General features: G+C 42.7%; 1 protein-coding gene across 3 annotated transcripts in view; it reads left to right on the top strand.

Moving 5' to 3' along the window:
• Positions 1-22,975, top strand: part of TENT2 (terminal nucleotidyltransferase 2) — a 128,248-nt gene that overhangs the window by 21,913 nt on the left and 83,360 nt on the right. For all 3 annotated transcript variants that reach the window (XM_068122547.2, XM_068122546.2, XM_068122549.2), the window contains exon 3: positions 18,872-18,967. In XM_068122547.2, coding sequence (XP_067978648.1) covers positions 18,872-18,967 — 96 coding nt within the window. The remainder of the gene's footprint in view (positions 1-18,871; positions 18,968-22,975) is intronic.

Below are 22,975 nucleotides of genomic sequence, written 5' to 3'. Positions count from 1 at the left end.
AGTAAACTACCAGGTGGCCATCTGGAAGAGGGCACACGTTCCACAACCTGATGTCTCAAGTCCTGCAGACGGTAATGGTTGGAAAGTTGGAAAAGGTGACAAGCTTGAACCGGTGTGGTTTGAAGGAGACGCACTACCAGTCGACCGTGCGGATGTAGATAGTGATACCGACACCGAGGACTCAGATGATTCGGGTGCCTCCGATGAGGATGAAGATGAAGGAGTCGACGACTTCTCGCAAGACGATGATGACGATGATTATGATGATGATGGCACTTAGCCAGCTGTTTCATGAAAGAGTTTGCTCTTTGATATTGCAAAAACATTGTTAATCAATTAGGAATAATTTCATAATATAATTATGTGTATTATGTTTCTGCAGATGTGATTTACCATGTTACTGTCCACATTAATTACCTGGTCATTTAATTCAGTATTACCATAATGAAATAAGTCTTTGTATTTTGTTATTTGCCGTTTGGTAGTTGACCTGCCTTGGTTTTACCAATTTTTAGTTGTTATTGTGCATAGTCGACATGTTTTTAACCATAATATGATCCATTAAGGTGTCGACAGGGTTGTAAAACTTCCATATCACTCACTCACTCACTTTGTATTTTGTTTTGATTTCCATGGGTGATTAAATATTGTATCCCCCGGAGGAAAGTCGGGAACACCGTGGTTTAGGGTTACGCGGCGTCCGAGAGATTTCCTTGCGACCGCTCTGCAGTCTGCAAATGTGAACATGGTGAATGGATTTTGATCATATTTGGTATTAATCATGGTTACGAAAGGTTACGAAACATAGTTTTGTATTTGTTATTTTAGTACTGCATATTATTATTATCAATTATCACCAATGTTTAGCAATTTTCAATTGGACATGGCTGCCATCTTGATAAGTTGTACTTATTTTCTAAACACATTGGTGGAAATGGATTCCTTGGGTCTGAAAACATACAAAAGGAACTTTCATTCATGTATGTATCTCATCTGAGAGGGAAAATATGAGAATTTACAGATTTTCGTATGACGATTTGGCGGCCATCTTGGTTTTTCACATTTTCCTGAGGCTTATAATAATCTGAAAGTCAAAATATGTTTTGATTATCTTCTTGTATGTGTTTCCATCTTATAAATACTCATTAATAGCGTGTACCTGTTTAAAAAAAAAAAAAAAAATGTTTTGGTATACGAGGGGATATTTTCGATGTTTTATGAGACTTGTCGATATATATTCACTTCGAACGGTTGTAGATGTATGAGTAGTGGTGGTAGCTGAAATATTAATACACCATTGGAGAGGTAATTCAATTACCTTTTAAATGATATATAAATTGTAATGATCAGATTGTTGATACTGACATACTAGCCAAAAAAGTAACCATACCCCCTTAAATTAAATATTCAAAAATCGCAAAATGTCGTCTAGGGGGTACCTATGAAAATAGGGTGATAACATAAAGTCCATCCCCACATTTTCCTTGTTAACATCTTTTTTTTCATCAAGGAGACCCAAATGGACAAAAATATACCAGTGGGTGAGGAATCTGGGGGGGGGGGGGGGGGGGGGGTGCATGGTGGGTCTATCCAGCCCATGGACTAATGGTATTGAAGTGCTGGTGGAAGGGGTTGAATTGCTGCTGGTAGCTGTTGAAATAGGCCTAAATAATTGTGTTATCGGCACTTGCTTTGCCTTCTGTTTTAACTCCCTGTGAAGTTGTGTAGGGATTTAAAGCTGACTCCATGGCTCACTTGAACTTTAGGCTTCTTTCCACAAAAGGATCTATCCTTACAGAAATGTATTGGGCAGTTTTTGTTGCCTTGAAGAGCTCCGCCAGCAGTTTGGTGGTTAATTCTGCCTTTGCTGGCTCTTCATCATATTCTCCATTGTCTTCTTCATGAGACGTCTGGGTCACAAGTTATTCAAGTTCTTCAGTGGACAGTTATTCTCCCTGGGACTTTAACAGTTCTTCTCCTTCTTCTTCTTCCATGTAATGAAATCAGAATTTCAGGATATCAAAATCTTTGGGAAAACGCTGGCCGTTTTTGTCGCAATTAATCCGGAATGTAATATCGAACTGCGATCACGATGATGAGGAGTATCGTTGAGAGAGAGAAAGACAAATGATGAATTGCGAAAGATGATGGGAATAGAGCCTGTGATGGATGCTGTGAAGAGAAACAGGTTGAGATGGTTTGGTCATGTGTTGAGGAAGGATGAAAGTGACTGGTTGAGAAGAGTGATGGAAATGAATGTAGAAGGAAGTAGAGGACGGGGAAGACCGAGAAAGACTTGGCTGAAGATGGTCGAAGAAGAAATGCGGGCAAGGGGGTTAACAAGGGGAGATGCAGAAAATAGGGCAAAATGGAGAAGATTGTCATGGGAACCGCAAGGCTAACCCCCGCTCTTGCAGGGAAAATGGCCTTAACATGCCTGTTGTTGTTGTTGTTGTTGATCATGATGACGGCAGGTGGCGACTCGTATCATCGTATGTATAAATTACCTTCTTCAGGTAATTGTAGATGATTAATTGTAGATGTAGATACGAATGGCCTTTCTTATTATAATAGGCCCATCCACTGGAGCAGTTTTCTGGTTCTGATCTTCGATCCAGACACTCGATCTTTTCTCCATTTTTTCAACAAGGGTGTCTCTCCTGCTGACATATGATGTTGCGATGGAAGCTAATGCATGAACGCTGGAACGGATTTTATCTTCGGCCTTTCGTACCGTCCTAATGGTTGATTCATTTACGCCATATTGCCAACTAAAATTTCTTATAAAAATGTAATATCACAAACGCCACCAATAAATTTGTACAAAATAATTATTTGTTTTACGATTGGTGTAAATCATGACAACACAGCAACTCAGGTACAGTCATTATCTTCAGCTAAAACAAGCCCTTTCCTCTCTCACGACGCATGGTGAGGCGAGCGTATAGACCCGAGCCAAGCCAATATATATATATATATATATATATATATATATATATATATATATATATATATATATATATATACAGTGGAACCTTGACTGACGAGTGCCCCAACTTACGAGTTTTTCGAGATACGAGCCGTCGCTCGGGCGGTTTATTGCTTTGAGATGCGAGCCGAGATCTGAGTTACGAGCTTTCGCCACCCGGTCACGTGGTTATCTTGCCGTGCAAGTACAGTATCTGCCGTATATCGCTGCATTTTTGTTTTCGCATGTTGGTTATTTTGAGCGAGGTGTGCGTGTTGTCGACTTGGTGAGGCGGATGTGAAGGCAGCTGAAGATTTTATTATAACTTTTGCCGAACTGATAGAAGCCGAACGATACATCCCCCAGCAAATCTTCAACTGTGACGAGACAGGGCTCTTCTGGAAAAAGATGCCGAGGAGGACGTATATAACGGCAGAGGAGAAGAGCATGCCAGGCCACAACTTGTTCTGAGTGCCGGCGATAGCTCGCCTTCTCTTTGTGGAAAACACGGTACTGAGAAGAAGAAGAGGATGATGTGCTTGGATATAAAACACGCAATCGTCAAAAAACATGAGCGAGGTGTGCGTGTTGTCGACTTGGTGAGGCGGATGTGAAGGCAGCTGAAGATTTTATTATAACTTTTGCCGAACTGATAGAAGCCGAAAGATACATCCCCCAGCAAATCTTCAACTGTGACGAGACAGGGCTCTTCTGGAAAAAGATGCCGAGGAGGACGTATATAACGGCAGAGGAGAAGAGCATGCCAGGCCACAACTTGTTCAGAGTGCCGGCGATAGCTCGCCTTCTCTTTGTGGAAAACACGGTGAGATCCTTAACATCCAACAACTAATGGGACGCAAATGGGGCGCCCAGTTTAGCGGTACACACATTGATGAATCACCCTGCCTGTGATTCACCCATGACAGGTTATAGCTGGGTCGGGATTCAAACCCAGGCTGGACAGTTTAGACTTTAGAGTCAAGTGTGCGTACCTCCAGTCCAGGCCATCCTGCCAACTTGTATGCTGCATACAGGTGAAATATAAAGCGCGAGATATTTTTATATATACTGTATATTTAAAAAAAAATTGGTGTGGTTTTTGGCGGGCTGGAACGGATTAATAGCATTTCAATGCATTTTAATGGGGAAATTTGATTTGAGAAACGAGCAATTTGAGTTACGAGCTCGGTCACAGAACGAATTAAACTCGTAAGTCAAGGTTCCACTGTATATATATATATATATATATATATATATATATATATATATATATATATATATATATATATATATATATATATATATATATATATATATATATATATATATGTATATATATATATATATATATATATATATTGTTCCGGTTTTTAGAACCTTCACTAGTAAAGTTTAGTAAATGTTTCCCTTATAAATGACCCCCTGTAAATATCCCCATCAATTGGCTTTGTTAAAGATCGCACCCTCGTTTGTCCATGTACAACACGTAGCGAACCATAGGACCTCTCCGTAGAACCATAGGACCTCTCCGTAGACTAACTATGAGGGGGAAATTTAACCTTTATTATACAAAACTCAAAACCGCAACTATATATATCATCGGAAATATATATATATATATATATATATATATATATATATATATATATATACACACACACACAGACTTGGCATTTAATACAACAACAACATGCATTTTAAAGGCCATTTTCCCTGCTAGAGCGGGGGTTAGCCTTGCGGTCCCCATGACAATCTTCTCCATTTTGCCCTATTTTCTGCATCTCTCCTTGTTAACCCCCTTGCCCGCATTTCTTCTTCCACCATCTTTAGCCAAGTCTTTCTCGGTCTTTCCCGTCCTCTACTTCCTTCTACATTCATTTCCATCACTCTTCTCAACCAGTCACTTTCATCCTTCCTCAACACATGACCAAACCATCTCAACCTGTTCCTCTTCACAGCATCAATCACAGGCTCTATTCCCATCATCTTTCGCAATTCATCATTTGTCTTCCTCTCTCTCAACGATACTCCGCACATCCACCGAACCATTCGCATTTCCACCCTTTCCAGCCTTTGTTGCTGCTCTACGTTCATTACTCATGTCGCTCCCATAAATAACAACACTTCTCACACATGCAGCATACACCTTTCCCTTCAGCTTCAACGACACTCCCCTCCTCATCAGCATGCCACTCAGTTCCCGAAACTTCTTCCATGCACAGCTCACTCTTGCAACCGTTGCCGAGTCTGATCCACCTTCTCCATTCAGCATGTCTCCGAGGTAGCAAAATGTTTTCACACCTTCCAGCTTCACGCCGTCTCCAAGATCCAACTCAACATTTCCTCCATCTGCAGCGCCCTCTGTGCACACCTTACATTTGAATGTAGCTGCCACACTGGTTAATGACCCTCTCAGACCACTACATTTTTGATGAACCCACTCAGCGCACATTGTACATTGAATGGAGTTCACTCCGACACCCTTCCTCCACACAGCACAGGGCCACTTCCCAGGTCTTTCCACCTCACCACGTGCTTTACCACTTGCCATCACCTTCGTCTTTCCTATATTCACCTTCAGACCTTTTCTCTCCATACATTCCTTCCACTTGTTGATCTTTTCCTTCAGTCCATCCATACTTTCCGCAATCAACACCAGATAATCTGCATACAACAACTCCCACGGTAAACCCTCCTTTACGTTCTGAGCCAGCACCTCCATCACAGCTACAAATAGTAGTGGACTTAGTACCGACCCCTGATGCACTCCCACCTTCACCTCAAACTCACCACTGTTCTCGTCCTTTGTCCTTACAGCTGTGCGCACTCTTTTGTACATTACCATCACTACTCTGATCAACCATTCCTCCACTCCTAACTTCCTCAATGCCCATGTCAATATTTCGTGTGGAACCCTATCGAATGCTTTCTCCAGATCAACAAACCCAAGAAACAACTTCTTCCTCTTCTCCATGTACTTCTCCTGCAACTGCCTCACAATGAAAAGCATGTCTGTCGTTCCTCTTCCTGGCATAAATCCAAACTGCATTTCATCGGTCTTCACCTTCTTCCTTATCCTCCTCTCCAACACCCTTTCCAATACCTTCATTCCATGCTCCAATAACTTTATCGCTCGGTACGAGCCACACTCCAGAGGGTCACCTTTCCCCTTGTATAGAGGGACGAGGGTACTCAGTTCCCAAGCCACTGGAATGCAGCCTTCTTTCACCACCAGATTACAGATCTCTGTCATTCTCTTCGCACCCCAACTTCCTGCTGCCTTCAACATATCTCCCACAACTCCCGTCGGCACTCCCGCTTTTCTACTCTTCATTGCTTTTTTCGCTTCCTCAACTTCCTTCTCAGTTATCTTCTCTGCCGGTCCTAAAACTGGGTTACTCTCTATGTTGCCATCCCATTCATTCTCTGTATACAACAGCATTTCCATATATCTTTTCCATCTTCCTTTAATTCCGTCTGGGTCCACAACGATTTGTCCCACTTCATCCTTCAAGCAACTCACCCACATCACATCACACCTCTCTTTCGCTATCTGCTTTGCAATCCTGAATACTGCTCTCTGACCCTCTTCCGAATCCAAGCGTTCTCCGAACATTTTCCTACATGCCTCCTGCGCCTTTGCTACCTCTTTCTTTGCAGCCTTCTTGGCTGCCTTACAAATTTCATGCTCTGCTGTTTCTGCTCCCGTACCCTTCGCCTTCTTCCTCTTCTCGTCAATCCTCTTTCCAACTTCATCATCCCACCACCATGTTTCCGAGTGCCTCGGTGGTCCTTTTGTCCATCCACATACCTCACCAACGGCTCCCAACACACTATCTTTCATTGACATCCAACCACTTTCAAGCTCAACCACATCATCCTCTGCCCTACTCAGCCTCTCTTTTAATGCCTCCCTTACTGTCACCTCTTTCAACCTCAACATCTTCATTCTCGGTTGGTACTTCACCCGCCGAGCTCTCCTCACACCTTTCACCCTTATGTCGCAGACAACCAAGTGGTGCTGTGAACAGCCTCCTCCCTCGGGATCACCTTTGTGTCCCGGAGGTGCCCCCTATCTCGCCTACGCACCATCAGGTAGTCAACGGTTGTCGTCGACCCACCTGACGTGTATGTAACAAGCTTATTATACTCTTTCTGGAACTGAGTATTACAATCAACAAATCAGCTCCATCAGCAAACTCCAAAATCCTTTCACCTTCTCCATTTCTCACACCATATCCGTAACCCCCATGAACTCCGTCAAAACCATCCATACTCCTTCCCACATGTCCATTTAGGTCTCCTCCTACCACAACAACTTCCTCATCTTTCACGTTTTTCATCAGCTTCTCTATCGCACACCAGAACTTGTCCTTCTCTTCATCGCTTCGACCAACCTGCGGAGCATATCCCGAGATGACGTTCACCAAGAGCTTTCCAATCATCATTTTCACCATCATCAACCTATCACTCACTCTAGTCACACTCACCACACTGTCTACAAACTCCTCAGAAAACAGGACACCAACACCATTCACGCCCTCCAGGCACCCTTGCCACACAAACTTGTATTTCTGTCCCTGCCTACCCTTCACCATTCTCACACCACTTCCCTTCCATCTCGTCTCTTGCACACAACATATGTCCACTTTCTTCTGACCAATACTTCCACCACTTCTCCTGATCTCCCTGTCATTGTCCCTACATTCCATGTGTGTACATTCTACGTGTGATACTAATAAAATATTTAAAACTTTTGAAAACCCGACCCAAGTACTTCAATTATTCTTTGTCGTTCTTGTGGAGTTCATTCAGTTTTACCTTTTATAACTTCTTTGATCGCTTGTAATTTATGAGACTCCTTTTGAGCGTCTTTTATGCTCTTTACAGCACCCGCTACATTTCCCACGGCAGAAGCGGTTGAACCAATTAGGTCTTTATGTTTAAGAATAGTTGAACCGATACCCATTAGAGTATCAATTACCCCATCTCCTTTATTTCTAAATTGATCTCCTACACCACGTTCTCTTGTGGGCTTATAGTATCCTCTCCCAAGAAACATACCTTCACCCTTATAGTATGGTGAAAGATACATACCTTGGCCCTTATAGTACGGTGAAAGATACATACCTTCCCCAATCCTATTACCAGCTGTTTTACTAACACCTTTCGTATCTTTAGTAATAATTTTATGTTTTCTTTTCTTGCAACTCATGTTTTCTTGCAACAACCATCGTGTTTTTATTCTCAGTAGAATAAAAAAACTTTTAACATTTTAGTTTTAATTTATTCAATTTATCCGCTTTGATTTTTCGTTCTAGTCGTGAATAATTAGTGTCCGGCGGCCAAAACAACTTTTCAAAACATAATTGATCTTTCATTGAAAATTCTGACGGAATTAAAAATTCTCTGACGGAATAAAAAAAATGTGATGTCGAAACTCCCTCTTTCCTGAGTAAATACAAGACCTATTTTTCCAAACGCTAACTCTTGATAAGTTTTCTTTTGATCTTGATCACTCGTGTTAAAACTACATTCTAGAAAAAACAGTTGGGTGTTCATTTATGAATTAGTTTATAGTTATTATATAATTTTTCCAATTATTTGTTGAAGAACTTCGCGTAGCTGATCTACAGTTGATTGTTGAACAACTTCACATAGGTGAATTCTGATGGATATAATTTCACCATTGAAAGAAACCATACCTTGATCCTGATCGGTTATCTTAAAATTTACTTTAGAAATGGTTTTTCCTGACACAGGTAAATAGGTGAGATTATTTGGCTCCATATTGAATTTATAACCTATTGGAGTTGAATAAGCGCTGAATGAAAATATTGTATTTGTTTTTACTCCATCGTCATAAGCACCATCAACCAAATCACAGTGAATTAATATTGAATTTATACCTGAGGATATGTCAACGACATTATCACTGACAAACGTATTATTATCCTCAAGCTTTTTTGCGGAGAAACCTAACATCTCGCGGGATGAATTATATCAATCGTGAAATCTATTTTATAATTATTTTCAAGTCTAATAGTTGATTTTGATGTATGTTTTTGAGTATCTATTTCGATATTTTTTGGTTCATCACCTTGTTCTTTCATAACATGTGAAATTTCTGAACATAGTACAGGTATCTCGTAAGCTCCGGGGGGTACTTCTATAGTTTTATACCCAGTTCTCGGATCATAACTAAACTTGTTATTCTTTTCTGTGATATTAATCAAGGTATTATAGGCTTCCATAGACAATAACGCCGCTTCATATTCTTTTATGGGATCAAGTTGTACCGGGTATTGGAATGGAGTCGTGTGATCACTCGTTGTAAAATCAAATCTAAGAGTTGTTTCTCATTTTATTGTATTTGAGATAAAAGATCTTTGTATTGACATTTATTAATTATTTTCATATTCATCAACTGATCTAAAATGGCTTATACTTAATTAAAACAATTGTTATTTCCCGCCTCCTTACTACCTCGCAGCAGTAATAGCCTATTAACTAATTGTGATGAGTCACTTGGAAGAAAACTAACGCCGGAGCCTGAACTCAATCCAAGTTTATCGACAGCATTAAGAATATATTTTTCCTTCTCATTTTTCTTGCTTTTACCGGCAACAGAAACGCGATAATTAAGCGAGTGTAGTACATCAATATATACCTTATCTTCCACATTTTCCATATCAAGCGGTTCATCAAAATATTTTGAATTAGTATATCCATCTTTTGTGAGAAGAAACATTGATCTGGGGGTTAATGTAATAAGTAATCGGTTAGAATTTAAGAATAACAACTTAGTATTAAATATAGTGTAACGGTTTTGAGAAGTGTAACAGTTTTGGAGAAGTGTAACAGTTTTGGAAGAGTGTAACAATTTTGGAGGAAGTGTAACGAATGTGAAAAGTATGGTTTTGTTGTGTGTAACACCCTCGTAATGTAAATAATGGTCGCAGCCGTCCTCCTAGTTAATTCCATGAAACTTACACACAGGCCACGATATATCTTTTTAAATAGTGTATTTCCTTATTCCATGTAGGCTAAATATGTGTTTCCCACTAAATTGACTCTGCATTGTATCAAACAAAATAAGCGTAGGCCACTAGGCCCTTTCAATTTCCCCAAACATCTCCGCTCTCCAAAGTTCCTTTCAAAAGGGGTGCGAGTGGTGTTCAATCCCGCAAGCCGCCATTGCCCATGTGCTAATCTCGGAGAAGAAAGGCGTGTCTCCACCTCGTCATAGAGGGGAGGAGTGAGCCAACCCCACTTGGCCAACCAGCACCGCGGTTAGCGACCCGGTAGGCGTGCCCTCGCAGCCGGCGGCTTGATTCCGCCCGGAGTAATAAAAGGGACTGGTGGGGACTGCTTCACCAGATGAGAGATGAGCGAAGAGGTGACATACGAAAGGAGCTGTGAGCTGAGCTGTGAGCGGTGAGATGCGAGACGCTCCAAGCCAAAGAGGAGAGGTACTCGGAAAGGAAACCAGCTTTGGAGAGACGCGCTGAAAGGAGGGAGACGGCTCCACCAGAAGGAGAGGAGCAGGTGTGACCGAGCCAGCGCGTGACGTCTACGGCATCGGCAGCGGATACGCGACGGAGGGTTTTCCCGCCAAAACCGCGAGGAATTGAGAGCTGCTGCCTCTGACCCTGCCTCCCTCTCCAGCCATCCACCTCAAGCCCTACCTGCCTGCAATATCCCCCGTGTAAGTGTGAACGTCGTCTGTCCTACTCGTTGTCTTGGGGTTAAGTAAAATGAATAGTTTAAGCTAACGATGCACTGTGTGACTGCTTCTTCCATCCATTGCTGTAAATAATTTTGGTCGCTCTTTCTTTTTGCTTGTGTGTGTATAATAAATCTGTTCTTCCTCCGTACTCTGTCTTCTTCTCTTTTTCCTTCTCTTTCGGTCGCTTTAGAGGTTTCCCGATTGAATATCTGCGGTGCGATCTGGTCAACGTCGGGTGGAATCGGGTTCTAATCGGGGAGTAACTGTTCGGACGCGGTAATACCATCCGCTCGGCCCATCATAACATCTAAACCGCGTCTGTAACAATATATACCTTTTCTCTAACAAGATAAAACGTTGCTGGCTCTTCTGTTGGAGTGAGGCCCGCTTTGGTTTTTGAATCCGCCAAATATTCATTGTTTTGAAGAGCTTGCACAACATAATCAGGGGGGTGATTTCTCTCAAGTTGTTGGAATGAGTCTTCATTATCATATTTTAATACTCCTAAATCTCCAAGCTCTTGCTCTGTCATTTGACTAAAATCTTTTATCATATGAAGTTTTTTAGGAGTATATTCTATCATGGGAACTTGAAACGAAACCCCCTTTTGTTCGGTAGATTGTAAAAGAGGTTTAAAAAACTTCTCTTGTTTTCTTTCAAATACGTCTTCACCTAATAGCTTTTGTCTCTGTTTCTTCCTTATTCCCTCCTGTTGTTTAACAACTTTTGAAAGTAATTGTTGATGTTCCTTAAATTTTCTTACTCGTTCTTCAGCATTAATTTTATTTATGTAAAGAAATTATTAGTTATTATATCATCTTCTTTAACAACGATATATTTATATTTTTCAGTCGTATGTTTCATATGGTCCTCAAATTCCTTTTTACTACAAAATGTCGAACAATTATCCCTCCAAAAATTGGTTATATCTAATGCATTTAGTTTGAATAAAATAAAAGTATTAGCATTGTTTCTTATTGAGCAACGAGGGAGTTGAAAGTATGATTGACTAAGATAAATACAATTACAAGAAGAATGTCTCCCCCTTGTATAGTAGCTGTCCATAACCGTTTGATTTTTCTCATTAACACAATCATCAAAGATAACGAGGTTCTTTTTTGTTTCATCTAAATCTTGAGGTGAAGGTATATCATCCGTATTATCAGTGAGAGTACAAGTTATGGTTGTAGGTGATGTGGGTTTTGATTTATTTTTCCATTTTTGTGGAGTATCACAAAATAGTTGTATTACATCTTCAATGTTGTGCTCGTTTAGTTTGCGTTGAAGCTTAAATAACCCGATTGTATCTTCTTTTTGAAGCCCGGCATTAAAACCTTGTGATAGTAGTTGGTACTCTGGCTGAAAACTAGACTGTGAAAATTATTAAATTTTCATAATCTAAAAATTTTGGGGATTTTGGCATCTTTAAAAGCAAACAGGTTTTTCCACATCCACTTGACCCGACTATTAGGCATCTTAACGAATTTGGGAGGTTCTTATGGTTATTAAATTTTATCTTACTTTCCCACACGTTTCTTGGCGTCAGGAAGGGCATCCGGCCATAAAAACATTGCCTCAAAAAGAGAACCATGACAATCACAAATACATATGGGCAGGGTGCAGCCCGAAGTGGAGATCGGTTTCTGAGGTTTGGGACATGGAATGTGGGGACAATGACAGGGAGATCAGGAGAAGTGGTGGAAGTATTGGTCAGAAGAAGAGTGGACATATGTTGTGTGCAAGAGACGAGATGGAAGGGAAGTGGTGTGAGAATGGTGAAGGGTAGGCAGGGATAGAAATACAAGTTTGTGTGGCAAGGGTGCCCAGAGGGCGTGAATGGTGTTGGTGTCCTGTTTTCTGAGGAGTTTGTAGACAGTGTGGTGAGTGTGACTAGAGTGAGTGATAGGTTGATGATGGTGAAAATGATGATTGGAAAGCTCTTGGTGAACGTCATCTCGGGATATGCTCCGCAGGTTGGTCGAAGCGATGAAGAGAAGGACAAGTTCTGGTGTGCGATAGAGAAGCTGATGGAAAACGTGAAAGATGAGGAAGTTGTTGTGGTGGGAGGAGACCTGAATGGACATGTGGGAAGGAGTATGGATGGTTTTGAGGGAGTTCATGGGGGTTACGGATATGGTGTGAGAAATGGAGAAGGTGAAAGGATTTTGGAGTTTGCTGATGGAGCTGATTAGTTGATTTGTAATACTCATTTCCAGAAAGAGGACAATAAGGTTGTTACATACACGTCAGGTGGGTCGACGACAACCGTTGACTACCTGATGGTGCGTCGGCGAGATAGGGGGCACCTCCGGGACACAAAGGTGATCCCGGGGGAGGAGGCTGTTTCACAGCACCACTTGGTTGTCTGCGACATAAGGGTGAAAGGTGCGAGGAGAGCTCGGCGGGTGAAGTACCAACCGAGAATGAAGGTGTGGAGGTTGAAAGAGGTGACAGTAAGGGAGGCATTAAAAGAGAGGCTGAGTAGGGTAGAGGATGATGTGGTTGAGCTTGAAAGTGGTTGGATGTCAATGAAAGCTAGTCTGTTGGGAGCCGTTGGTGAGGTATGTGGATGGACAAAAGGACCACCGAGGCACTCGGAAACATGGTGGTGGGATGTTGAGGTTGGAAAGAGGATTGACGAGAAGAGGAAGAAGTTCAAAGAGTGGCAGAAGGCGAAGGGTACGGGAGCAGAAACAGCAGAGCATGAAAGTTATAAGGCAGCCAGGAAGGCTGCAAAGAAAGAGGTAGCAAAGGCGCAGGAGGCATGTACGAAAATGTTCGGAGAATGCTTTGATTCGGAAGAGGGTCAGAAAGCAGTATTCAGGATTGCAAAGCAGATAGCGAAAGAGAGGTGTGATGTGATGGGGGTGAGTTGCTTGAAGGATGAAGTGGGACAAATCATTGTCGACCCAGATGGAATTAAAGGAAGATGGAAAAGATATATGGAAATGCTGTTGAATACAGAGAATGAATGGGATGGCAACATAGAGAGTAACCCAGTTTTAGGACCGGCAGAGAAGATAACTGAGAAGGAAGTTGAGGAAGCGATAAAAGCAATGAAGAGTGGAAAAGCGGGAGGGCCGACGGGAGTTGTGGGAGATATGTTGAAGGCAGCAGGAAGTTGGGGTGTGAAGAGAATGACAGAGATCTGTAATCTGGTGGTGAAAGAAGGCCGCATTCCAGTGGATTGGGAACTGAGTACCCTCGTCCCTCTATACAAGGGGAAAGGTGACCCTCTGGAGTGTGGCTCGTACCGAGCGATAAAGTTATTGGAGCATGGAATGAAGGTATTGGAAAGGGTGTTGGAGAGGAGGATAAGGAAGAAAGTGAAGATCGACGAAATGCAGTTTGGATTTATGCCAGGAAGAGGAACGACAGATGCGCTTTTCATTGTGAGGCAGTTGCAGGAGAAGTACATGGATAAGAGGAAGAAGTTGTTTTTTGGGTTTGTTGATCTGGAGAAAGCATTCGATAGGGTTCCACGCAAAGTATTGACATGGGCATTGAGGAAGTTAGGAGTGGAGGAATGGTTGATCAGAGTAGTGATGGCAATGTACAAAAGAGCACGCACAGCTGTAAGGACGAAGGACGGGAACAGTGGTGAGTTTGAGGTGAAGGTGGGAGTGCATCAGGGGTCGGTACTAAGTCCACTACTATTTGTAGCTGTGATGGAGGTGCTGGCTCAGACCGTAAAGGAGGGTTTACCGTGGGAGTTGTTGTATGCAGATGATCTGGTGTTGATTGCGGAAAGTATGGATGGACTGAAGGAAAAGATGAACAAGTGGAAGGAATGTATGGAGACAAAAGGTCTGAAGGTGAATATCGGAAAGACAAAGGTGATGGCAAGTGGTAAAGCATGTGGTGAGGTGGAAAGAACTGGGAAGTGGCCGTGTGCTGTGTGCAGGAAGGGTGTCGGAGTGAACTCCATTCAATGTACAATGTGTGCTGAGTGGGTTCATCAAAAATGTAGTGGTCTGAGAGGGTCATTAACCAGTGTGGCAGCTACATTAAAATGTAAGGTGTGCACAGAGGGAGCTGCAGATGGAGGAAATGTTGAGTTGGATCTTGGAGACGGCGTGAAGCTGGAAGGTGTGAAAACATTTTGCTACCTCGGAGACATCCTGAATGGAGAAGGTGGATCAGACTCGGCAACGGTTGCTCGAGTGAGATGTGCATGGAAGAAGTTTCGGGAACCGAGTGGCGTGCTGATGAGGAGGAGAGTGTTGCTGAAGCTGAAGGGAAAGGTGTATGCTGCATGTGTGAGAAGTGTTATGATTTATGGGAGCGAGACATGGGTAATGAACGTAGAGCAGCAACGAAGGCTGGAAAGGGTGGAAATGCGAATGGTTCGATGGATGTGCGGAGTATCGTTGAGAGAGAGGAAGACAAATGATGAATTGCGAAAGATGATGGGAATATTGCCTGTGATTGATGCTGTGAAGAGGAACAGGTTGAGATGGTTTGGTCATGTATTGAGGAAGGATGAAAGTGACTGGTTGAGAAGAGTGATGGAAGTTAATGTAGAAGGAAGTAGAGGACGGGGAAGACCGAGAAAGACTTGGCTAAAGATGGTGGAAGAAGAAATGCGGGCAAGGGGGTTAACAAGGAGAGATGCAGAAAATAGGGCAAAATGGAGAAGATTGTCATGGGGACCGCAAGGCTAACCCCCGCTCTAGCAGGGAGCATGGCCTTAAAATGCATGTTGTTGTTGTTGTGTTGTTGTTACTTTCCCACACGGGTAAAAAATCATCCATTTTATATAAGGTTGAAAATATATAGCGGGTAATCATTCATGTGTGTTGTTATCTCTAAGGTTGTCTGTATACATATTAGATGTTATCATGTGTGTTGTTATCTCTATTTGCATTATAATTTTGTATACATATTAGAAGCGATTCAACCAACTGTCTAATTGTGCTAAATATATCTTGAAATATTTTGAAAATGGGTTCGGCCATTTTATATACCCTGACAAAAAAAATTGGGGAAAATCGTGAAAATGACAAATCAAGAAAATCAAGAAAATCGTGAAATCTGACAAATCAGAAATTTTGAAAATCCATTAATTTTATTTTTTTGAAAATCGTGAAATCGTAAAATTTGGGAAAATCGAGAAAATGTGAAAATTGGAAAATAATTAATTAATTGGTCACTTCCGGTTTGTGGTGTCACTTCCTGTTTTTGAGTTGAGGCAGTTCCGGTTTGGGGGTAGGGGGGATGTGGGGAGGGTGGTCTGGTTCAGAACCCCTATTCGACAAATCATGGAAATAACAAAATCATGGGAAATGGGAATTTGGGAGAAAATCGATAAAATCGATAAAATAATTAATTAATTCGAACACTTCCGGTTTTGGGGCAAGGAGGATGTGGGGAATGTGGTCTTGGTCTGGGTCTGGCCTAGAACCTACTGTATATATGTATATATATATATATATATATATATATATATATATATATATATATATATATATATATACATATACATACATACAGTGATCCCTCGTTTATCGCGGGGGTTAAGTTCCAGAACCCCCCGTGATAGGTGAAAATCCGCGAAGTAGAAATCATATATTAATTTTTATTATTTTTATATATTTTAAGCCTTTAAAAACCTTCCCCATACTCTTATAAACCTTTCCCACGCTCTTATGAACCCTTTCTACACTCTTAAACACACTTTTGAGACCCATCCTTAGTCCTTACGTATTAGAAAAATATTTGTACGTGTATATATAGCTGTACAGTACATTGATGCAAGTTCTTTTATAATTGCAATTAATTAACAAACAAACATACACATATGATCATGGAACTACACAAGTACAGTACAACAAAGTATTTACATTGATGCAAATTGTGTTTTTGAAAGCAAAAGGCAATAATTGACAAAAGTGCCTTTAATCAAACCTGAGGCCTAAGCATAAAGAAGTCTTCATGAGCTATTCAAAATAGAGATGATGATTAATTTTGAAAATTAATAAGAAATGCATTAGCTTCCTCTTGCATATGCAGCAGCTTCCTGATGGTAAATTTGTAGGAAGCAGTGGGGGGTGGAGAGGAGGTGAGGATGGTGGTTATTCCTGATCTGATGCAGTGATGAAGCAGATATCTCATCTGTATCAAAAGGTAATGACCGAAAAATCCCATCCTCCACAACCTCGGTCATTCATGTTACTCAGCGACTTAATTTAATTGCAGCTTTAGACAACATCATCGAAATCGTCATCATGATCATGTGTCTCTAAGTTGTAAACATAAGTTATTGTAAATTAGAGGTTACCCAAAGTATGATGACTCTTAAAACCATATTGATCATTAAACTGCAGGACACAGTTTGGCATCAACCTTGCAAATTACTTAAAGTAGCGAAGAACCGTCCAAGAACCCTCCTTACGGATGGGTTAATTACCCCCAGAATACGGGACTTTCAAAATGCGCGATTCTTTGTCTACTCATTTATAATGCGTATTTTATTTCGATTTACTGTAATATTCTTTTAATATAGGTTTTAATTAATGTGTTATATTTTTATTTATATTATCATTAATTTTTTAGGCTAGAAAATGCTTATTTTACCGCAAAAATAATTAAAATCTAAAAAAATAAAAATACCTATAGGCCGCAGAATCCCGCGATATAATGAAAAATCCGATATATAATTTTACATATACTAGCGAGAAAAACCCGCGATGTACCGAAGCCGCGAAAAGTGAAGCGCGATATAGCGAGGGATGACTATATATATATATATATATATATATATATATATATATATATATATATATATATATATATATATACAGTGTATATATATATATATATATGTATATATATATATATATATATATATATATATATATATATATATATATATATACATACATACATGTATATGTATTGTAAAGGATAGCACACTGAGCAGTAAAACAATTTAAATTCCTTATTAATAGCCTGACATTTCGAGAGCAAACTGGTTCTCTTCCTCAGAGGTGTTGCATGTAGTATGGTGGTGAAACCGTTAAGTTCTGTTGGGGACGGTTCATGTCATCGATTCGTTGAAGTCCTTGCCAATCACAGGGCTTCCCTGCATTCAAATGACTCTGCCGTTTTTGTTGACATTGTCATTGATTGCGTAGTGCTTTGTATGTGGGATGTAAGTCGATGTGTTGGTTGGAATTTTTCATCAGTGTACCAGGCATCGATAATCTCACGGTTCACTCTCAAAGATCCTGTGCTAAGGATCGTGGTCTGATTCCATGAGAGAGTGTTGGTGTGTGTGTGTGTATGTGTATATGTGTGTGTGTGTCACAAACAAGAACAATCTGCATCGGGAGGGCATGGGAAATTGTATGATGATGGGTATAACTATTATTAACTCCTCCACCCGTGGTGGATGGAGGTTATATTTTCACATCTGTCTGTCTGTGAACAAGATATCCCAAAAAGTTGTGGATGGAATCAAACGAAATTTGGCAGAGAAGTAGTGTATGTGATAATGACGAAATGATTAGATTTTGGTGAAGATTCGGATTCGGATCCGGCTAGTAGAATTTTTAAGTGTTTCTTCACCATTGGAGATAGGGCTAAAACCGATATACTGTATAGCAATATATCTCAAAATGTTGAGGATGGATTTGGACGAACCGTGGTTGGCAGGTTGGGTGTGTGACAATGACGAATCTATTCGAATTTGTTGAAGATCTGAATATAGATTTGGATACGATAATTATTTAATTTTAAAATTTTTCTTCGCCATTGAGAGATCGGGCAAAAAGCGATTATATAACATGATATTTAAAAAAGTTATGGTCGAGTTTTGACTAAACTTGGTGGATGAGTTGGTTAGGTGACAAGAACAAGGCGATTCGATTTTGGTTCAGGTCCGAATACAGATCCGGCCTATCAGTGGGATACAAAACATAAACTGTTCAGCCTGGCGGCTCTACCGAGTGCTGTTCTAATTTGGATATAATTTTGACAAGACCTTGAGAATCCATGGACTGTATAATTGGATGCGGCTGCTTAACATGGATACATTTATGTGGCTTTCCAGGAAAGTCATCCAGAATGCTTGGCCAGGCTATTTTGCCATTTCTTTCTTAATTTTTGAGTTGATTTTTTTTCTTCTTAATCACCATTCATTTCTGACTGTGTGATCTTTATAACAATTGCAGAACCTCTATGACACCCCTACCTGAAACGGCTATTCCAATTCATCTACTGCTAAGACGTGGAGAATGTGAGCAAACGCGACTGGACAATCCTCTCAAGTAAGGGACCTGGTAATGTGTAAATGATATTGAGCTTAATGATGTGCTTCTGTTCCACAGCGCACCTGATTGTGTCACAATCGTCTTAGTTTAACTCTGAATGCTCAGGGTATCATGGCATAAAACTTCAGCATTGACTATTTCACATGTTTCACAGTCCATGTCAACCTTGTACTGCCATTTGACATATTTCAAATGTATTGTTTGATTCGTGCACTGTTTGTTCTGCATCTCTTCTTGCTAAACCCTCTGCACCTCTCATTGTTAGCTCCATTCTTGAAAGTATTGTGCAGTTTTAGCTCACCTGGACTTTAGTCCGGTGAGCTTATGCGATCGAGCAGTGTCCGTAGGTGAGTGAGTGAGTCCGTAAACACTTCAGTCATTATCGTTTCAACCAAACACACAATTTTCATTAAATGTGGCCACAAGCTTCATATCTGATGCCTAACGAAGGTGTATTGACCGTGTCAAAATCTGTGCTCATTAAGGGGGTCTGAGGGCAGATGGGGTTGGAGGGGTTTGACCCCTAAAATAGGTATTTGCTCTCCTCCAAAACTACACACATGATTTCGATGAAACTTGACCATAATCTTCATCACCCATGATGTACCAAAGTTTGTTCACAGCATTAAAAAAAAAAGGTCTCAACTCTAAAGGGACCTTAAAGGGGGTTTGAGTGACTGTTCCTGATCCAGGTGAGCTTCCGGACAGACCCACGGTCATACTTTTGAAGGCACCTTCTCAATTCTCATGCTCTCTTCTTTTTGAGGTCACTGTCGTGAAAATCAAGCTCAGACACGACTTGACCTCTGGGTAGGTTTAATATCATTTAGATCTGTAGTACATCCTGTAAGAATACATGCATGCAACAGGCATTAAAATCAGAGTATTTCATGAGCAGCAATGGTTGATTCAATATAACAATGGTCCAACAGAGAGGACAGTCAGCGCAGCATTTAGGGGCGTACATACCATTCAACTACAGGACTATGTCACAGTGAGTTCCGCTGGAGTGTCCACGTGCCCCGGTTGTCCCGGGTCTTATAGACGCCCCTTCCGTAGCGAGCACACCCTGGGTTCACCTTGGTATAATTTCACTACATGTCTTATAGACACCGCCCAGTGGTTTAAGTGAGCGTCACACCTGGGTTCAACTTACATTTTCACCACATTCTCCCCGCCGTTAGAACTATGCTGCCACTAGGCAGGAAGCGAGCGCGCGTCAGCATTAATAGGTAGAGGAAGTCATTATATCATTATTAGGGTGTCAAAGAAATATCCCTATTGATTCTTGTCTTTGCGCCATTGTGTTATGTTTCGCACACTGTCAAAGCGTCTTTAGGGCTTCCTGGAAAGCGCTATACGAAACAAATCCATTATCAGTAGTACAGGTCAGTCGGTCCATCCGTAGAGGTCAGTGTGGCGAATTACCCTGCCAGCACAGGTTCGGAAACTACCGGGTACGTCGTCCCCAAATCCGGAGTCCCCTGCTTCGGAGTAGCCGCTGGAGGCAGGTGTCGGAGGGGCACCTCAGTGCCCTCACCGCTTCAGGCAGGGGTGTATCAGGCGAAGGGAGGGACGGCAGATGTTCTCTAGGCGCACTCATAGCCTGGTTAGCAAACATGTCCGATACTGGCAGACGATGAGCCTGTGGGTCACAATAGGCTAGTCTCACAGGCCTATGTGCTGGATAAGGTGTACCTTTGCGATATGCAACTCATTACATAAGGTGTACCTTGTCGAAGAGCGAATGTCCATTCGTCGCAATGCAACGCATTTCAGGCAGATGTGTCGATGTGGAAGATGTGTAAATCAGTAAGCCTCTTTACAGTAAGCTGTAACAGTAAGTAAGATTACATGACAGGAGGCCACTACAGTAAGTCCATTACAGTAAGTCTGTACCTGCCTTGGCTCTCAAGGGTACATGGTCGATCCACAATAGATCCATGTCATGGAATTGCTGAGGGAGAGAACCGACGAGAGCCATAACGAGAGTTACGCGATACCCCGGAGTCCCCCTGTTTTGAAATCATGAGACTCGAGCGCCCTCTGACGGCAGCGCATACGAATTACAAGCTCCGGCAAATAGTTTCAAGCAAAACGTTTGCCACGAGTGCCCTCCGTAGGCTGCCCGAACGACCGGCATGGCAGATACGACGACGCACAAAACGACCGAAATGCGCCTTCCCAGCGAAGCGCGCAGAACCTCCCGACCCGCAGCACAGCGCGCAGAGGATCGGAGAAGATCGGCTATACCGGCTACCGTCCAGGAGGGAACCTCCCGACCCGCAGCACAGCGCGCAGAGGATCGGAGAAGATCGGCTATACCGGCTACCGTCCCGGAGGGAGTGTCCCGGAGAGAAAACGTCGAGATCGAGAAATGGAAAACGTCCCGGATGGATCGACATCCAAGAGAATGGCCCGGATGGATGGATCGACATCCAAGAGGATGTCCCAGATGGATGGATCGACATCCAAGAGAATGGCCCGGATGGATGGATCGACATCCAAGAGGATGGCCCAGATGGATGGATCGACATCCAAGAGGATGGCCCAGATGGATGGATCGACATCCAAGAGAATGGCCCGGATGGATGGATCGACATCCAAGAGGATGGCCCAGATGGATGGGGCGACATCCAAGAGGATGGCCCAGATGGATGGATCCAAGGGAATGGCCTGGATGGATGGATCGACATCCAAGAGGATGGCCCAGATGGATGGGGCGACATCCAAGAGGATGGCCCAGATGGATGGATCCAAGAGAATGGCCCGGATGGATGGATCGACATCCAAGAGGATGGCCCAGATGGATGGGGCGACATCCAAGAGGATGGCCCAGATGGATGGATCGACATCTCACCCCCTCACTCATCCATCCCTCCCCCCCCCCCGCCCCCCCGTGAAGTGTGAGATAACAGCCGCGCATCGCGCACCGAAGTCGAGCGACCTTCACAGTCTGGGTCAGAGGGAACGCAATCAGGCAGCGGCCGGGCAAGGCATCTCGCAGTCTCGAAATGTGTGGAGGCGAGCCAGGAGACCTGTCCTAGAAGCAACAAGCCCAGAGTCAAGGGCGATCCGGCGGGCCGGTGCCCACGTGGCTTGCTCAGGAGACGAGGGAGTCGGGCGCAACGCTCAATGTCACCGTGTCATGGGGTCACCGTGCACCCCCAAATGCCCCGTGCCTTATCGATTAACGGCATAAGTCCGCGATGTTGGCTAGTCGCCCTCGAAGGCCGCCACGTTATGACACGCACTTTCGGGCAGGGGCGGTCAGATTGAGTATTTCTGCTATCTGTAGAGGTACCCAGGTGGACGAACTCTGATGACGCAAGCGCGGGAAACAGTTAAATGGTGCTGTAAAGCAAACGCGTGATTTAGTCGATGACGTCATCAATTGGTTCGGGCGCGTGCGGGCGGGTTTGACGGCAAGTTCCAGCTGAGCGGTATCCCCAGACGGAGTAAAGTAGCACTCCGAAATCTAAAGTCTCGCGTCCATTGGGCAGCAGCATTCGAGCGGGCTCGAGATCGGTGTACGGAATACGAACCCGGCCGACGAGCGAAAAGTATTATCTAGGGCGCACCGCGTACGAGGGAAACCGAAAGTTGAGCTCGGCCCGTTGAACCAGTGCGGCTTCGCCGAGTCGAGAGGGCGAGCATGCTTGGCAGCGATAGACTGCACGACCTGAAGTAGCGTCTCGTTTGTTTAGCTTTCGGGTCAAAGGATCGAATACATATCACGCCCTGAAGTAGCGTCTCGTTTGTTAGCTTTCGGGTCAAAGGATCGAATACATATCACGCCCTGAAGTAGCGTCTCGTTTGTTTAGCTTTCGGGTCAAAGGATCAAATACATATCACGCCCTGAAGTAGCGTCTCGTTTGTTTAGCTTTCGGGCCATGTTTTGTCCGGAGTTTTAGACATAGATAGTCATATAGAATACACATGGTATACGATCATCTATCATAAGCATAAGCCCGAGTGTCGTGAAAGGCTATGAAGGTCCCGCTC

The sequence above is a fragment of the Myxine glutinosa genome, chromosome 7, assembly GCF_964187855.1.
Source record: "Myxine glutinosa chromosome 7, kmMyxGlut1.1, whole genome shotgun sequence".
Classification (NCBI taxonomy): Eukaryota; Metazoa; Chordata; class Myxini; order Myxiniformes; family Myxinidae; genus Myxine; species Myxine glutinosa.
Note: the sequence above shows the minus strand (reverse complement) of the source record. Positions and strands in the feature narration are given on the sequence as shown.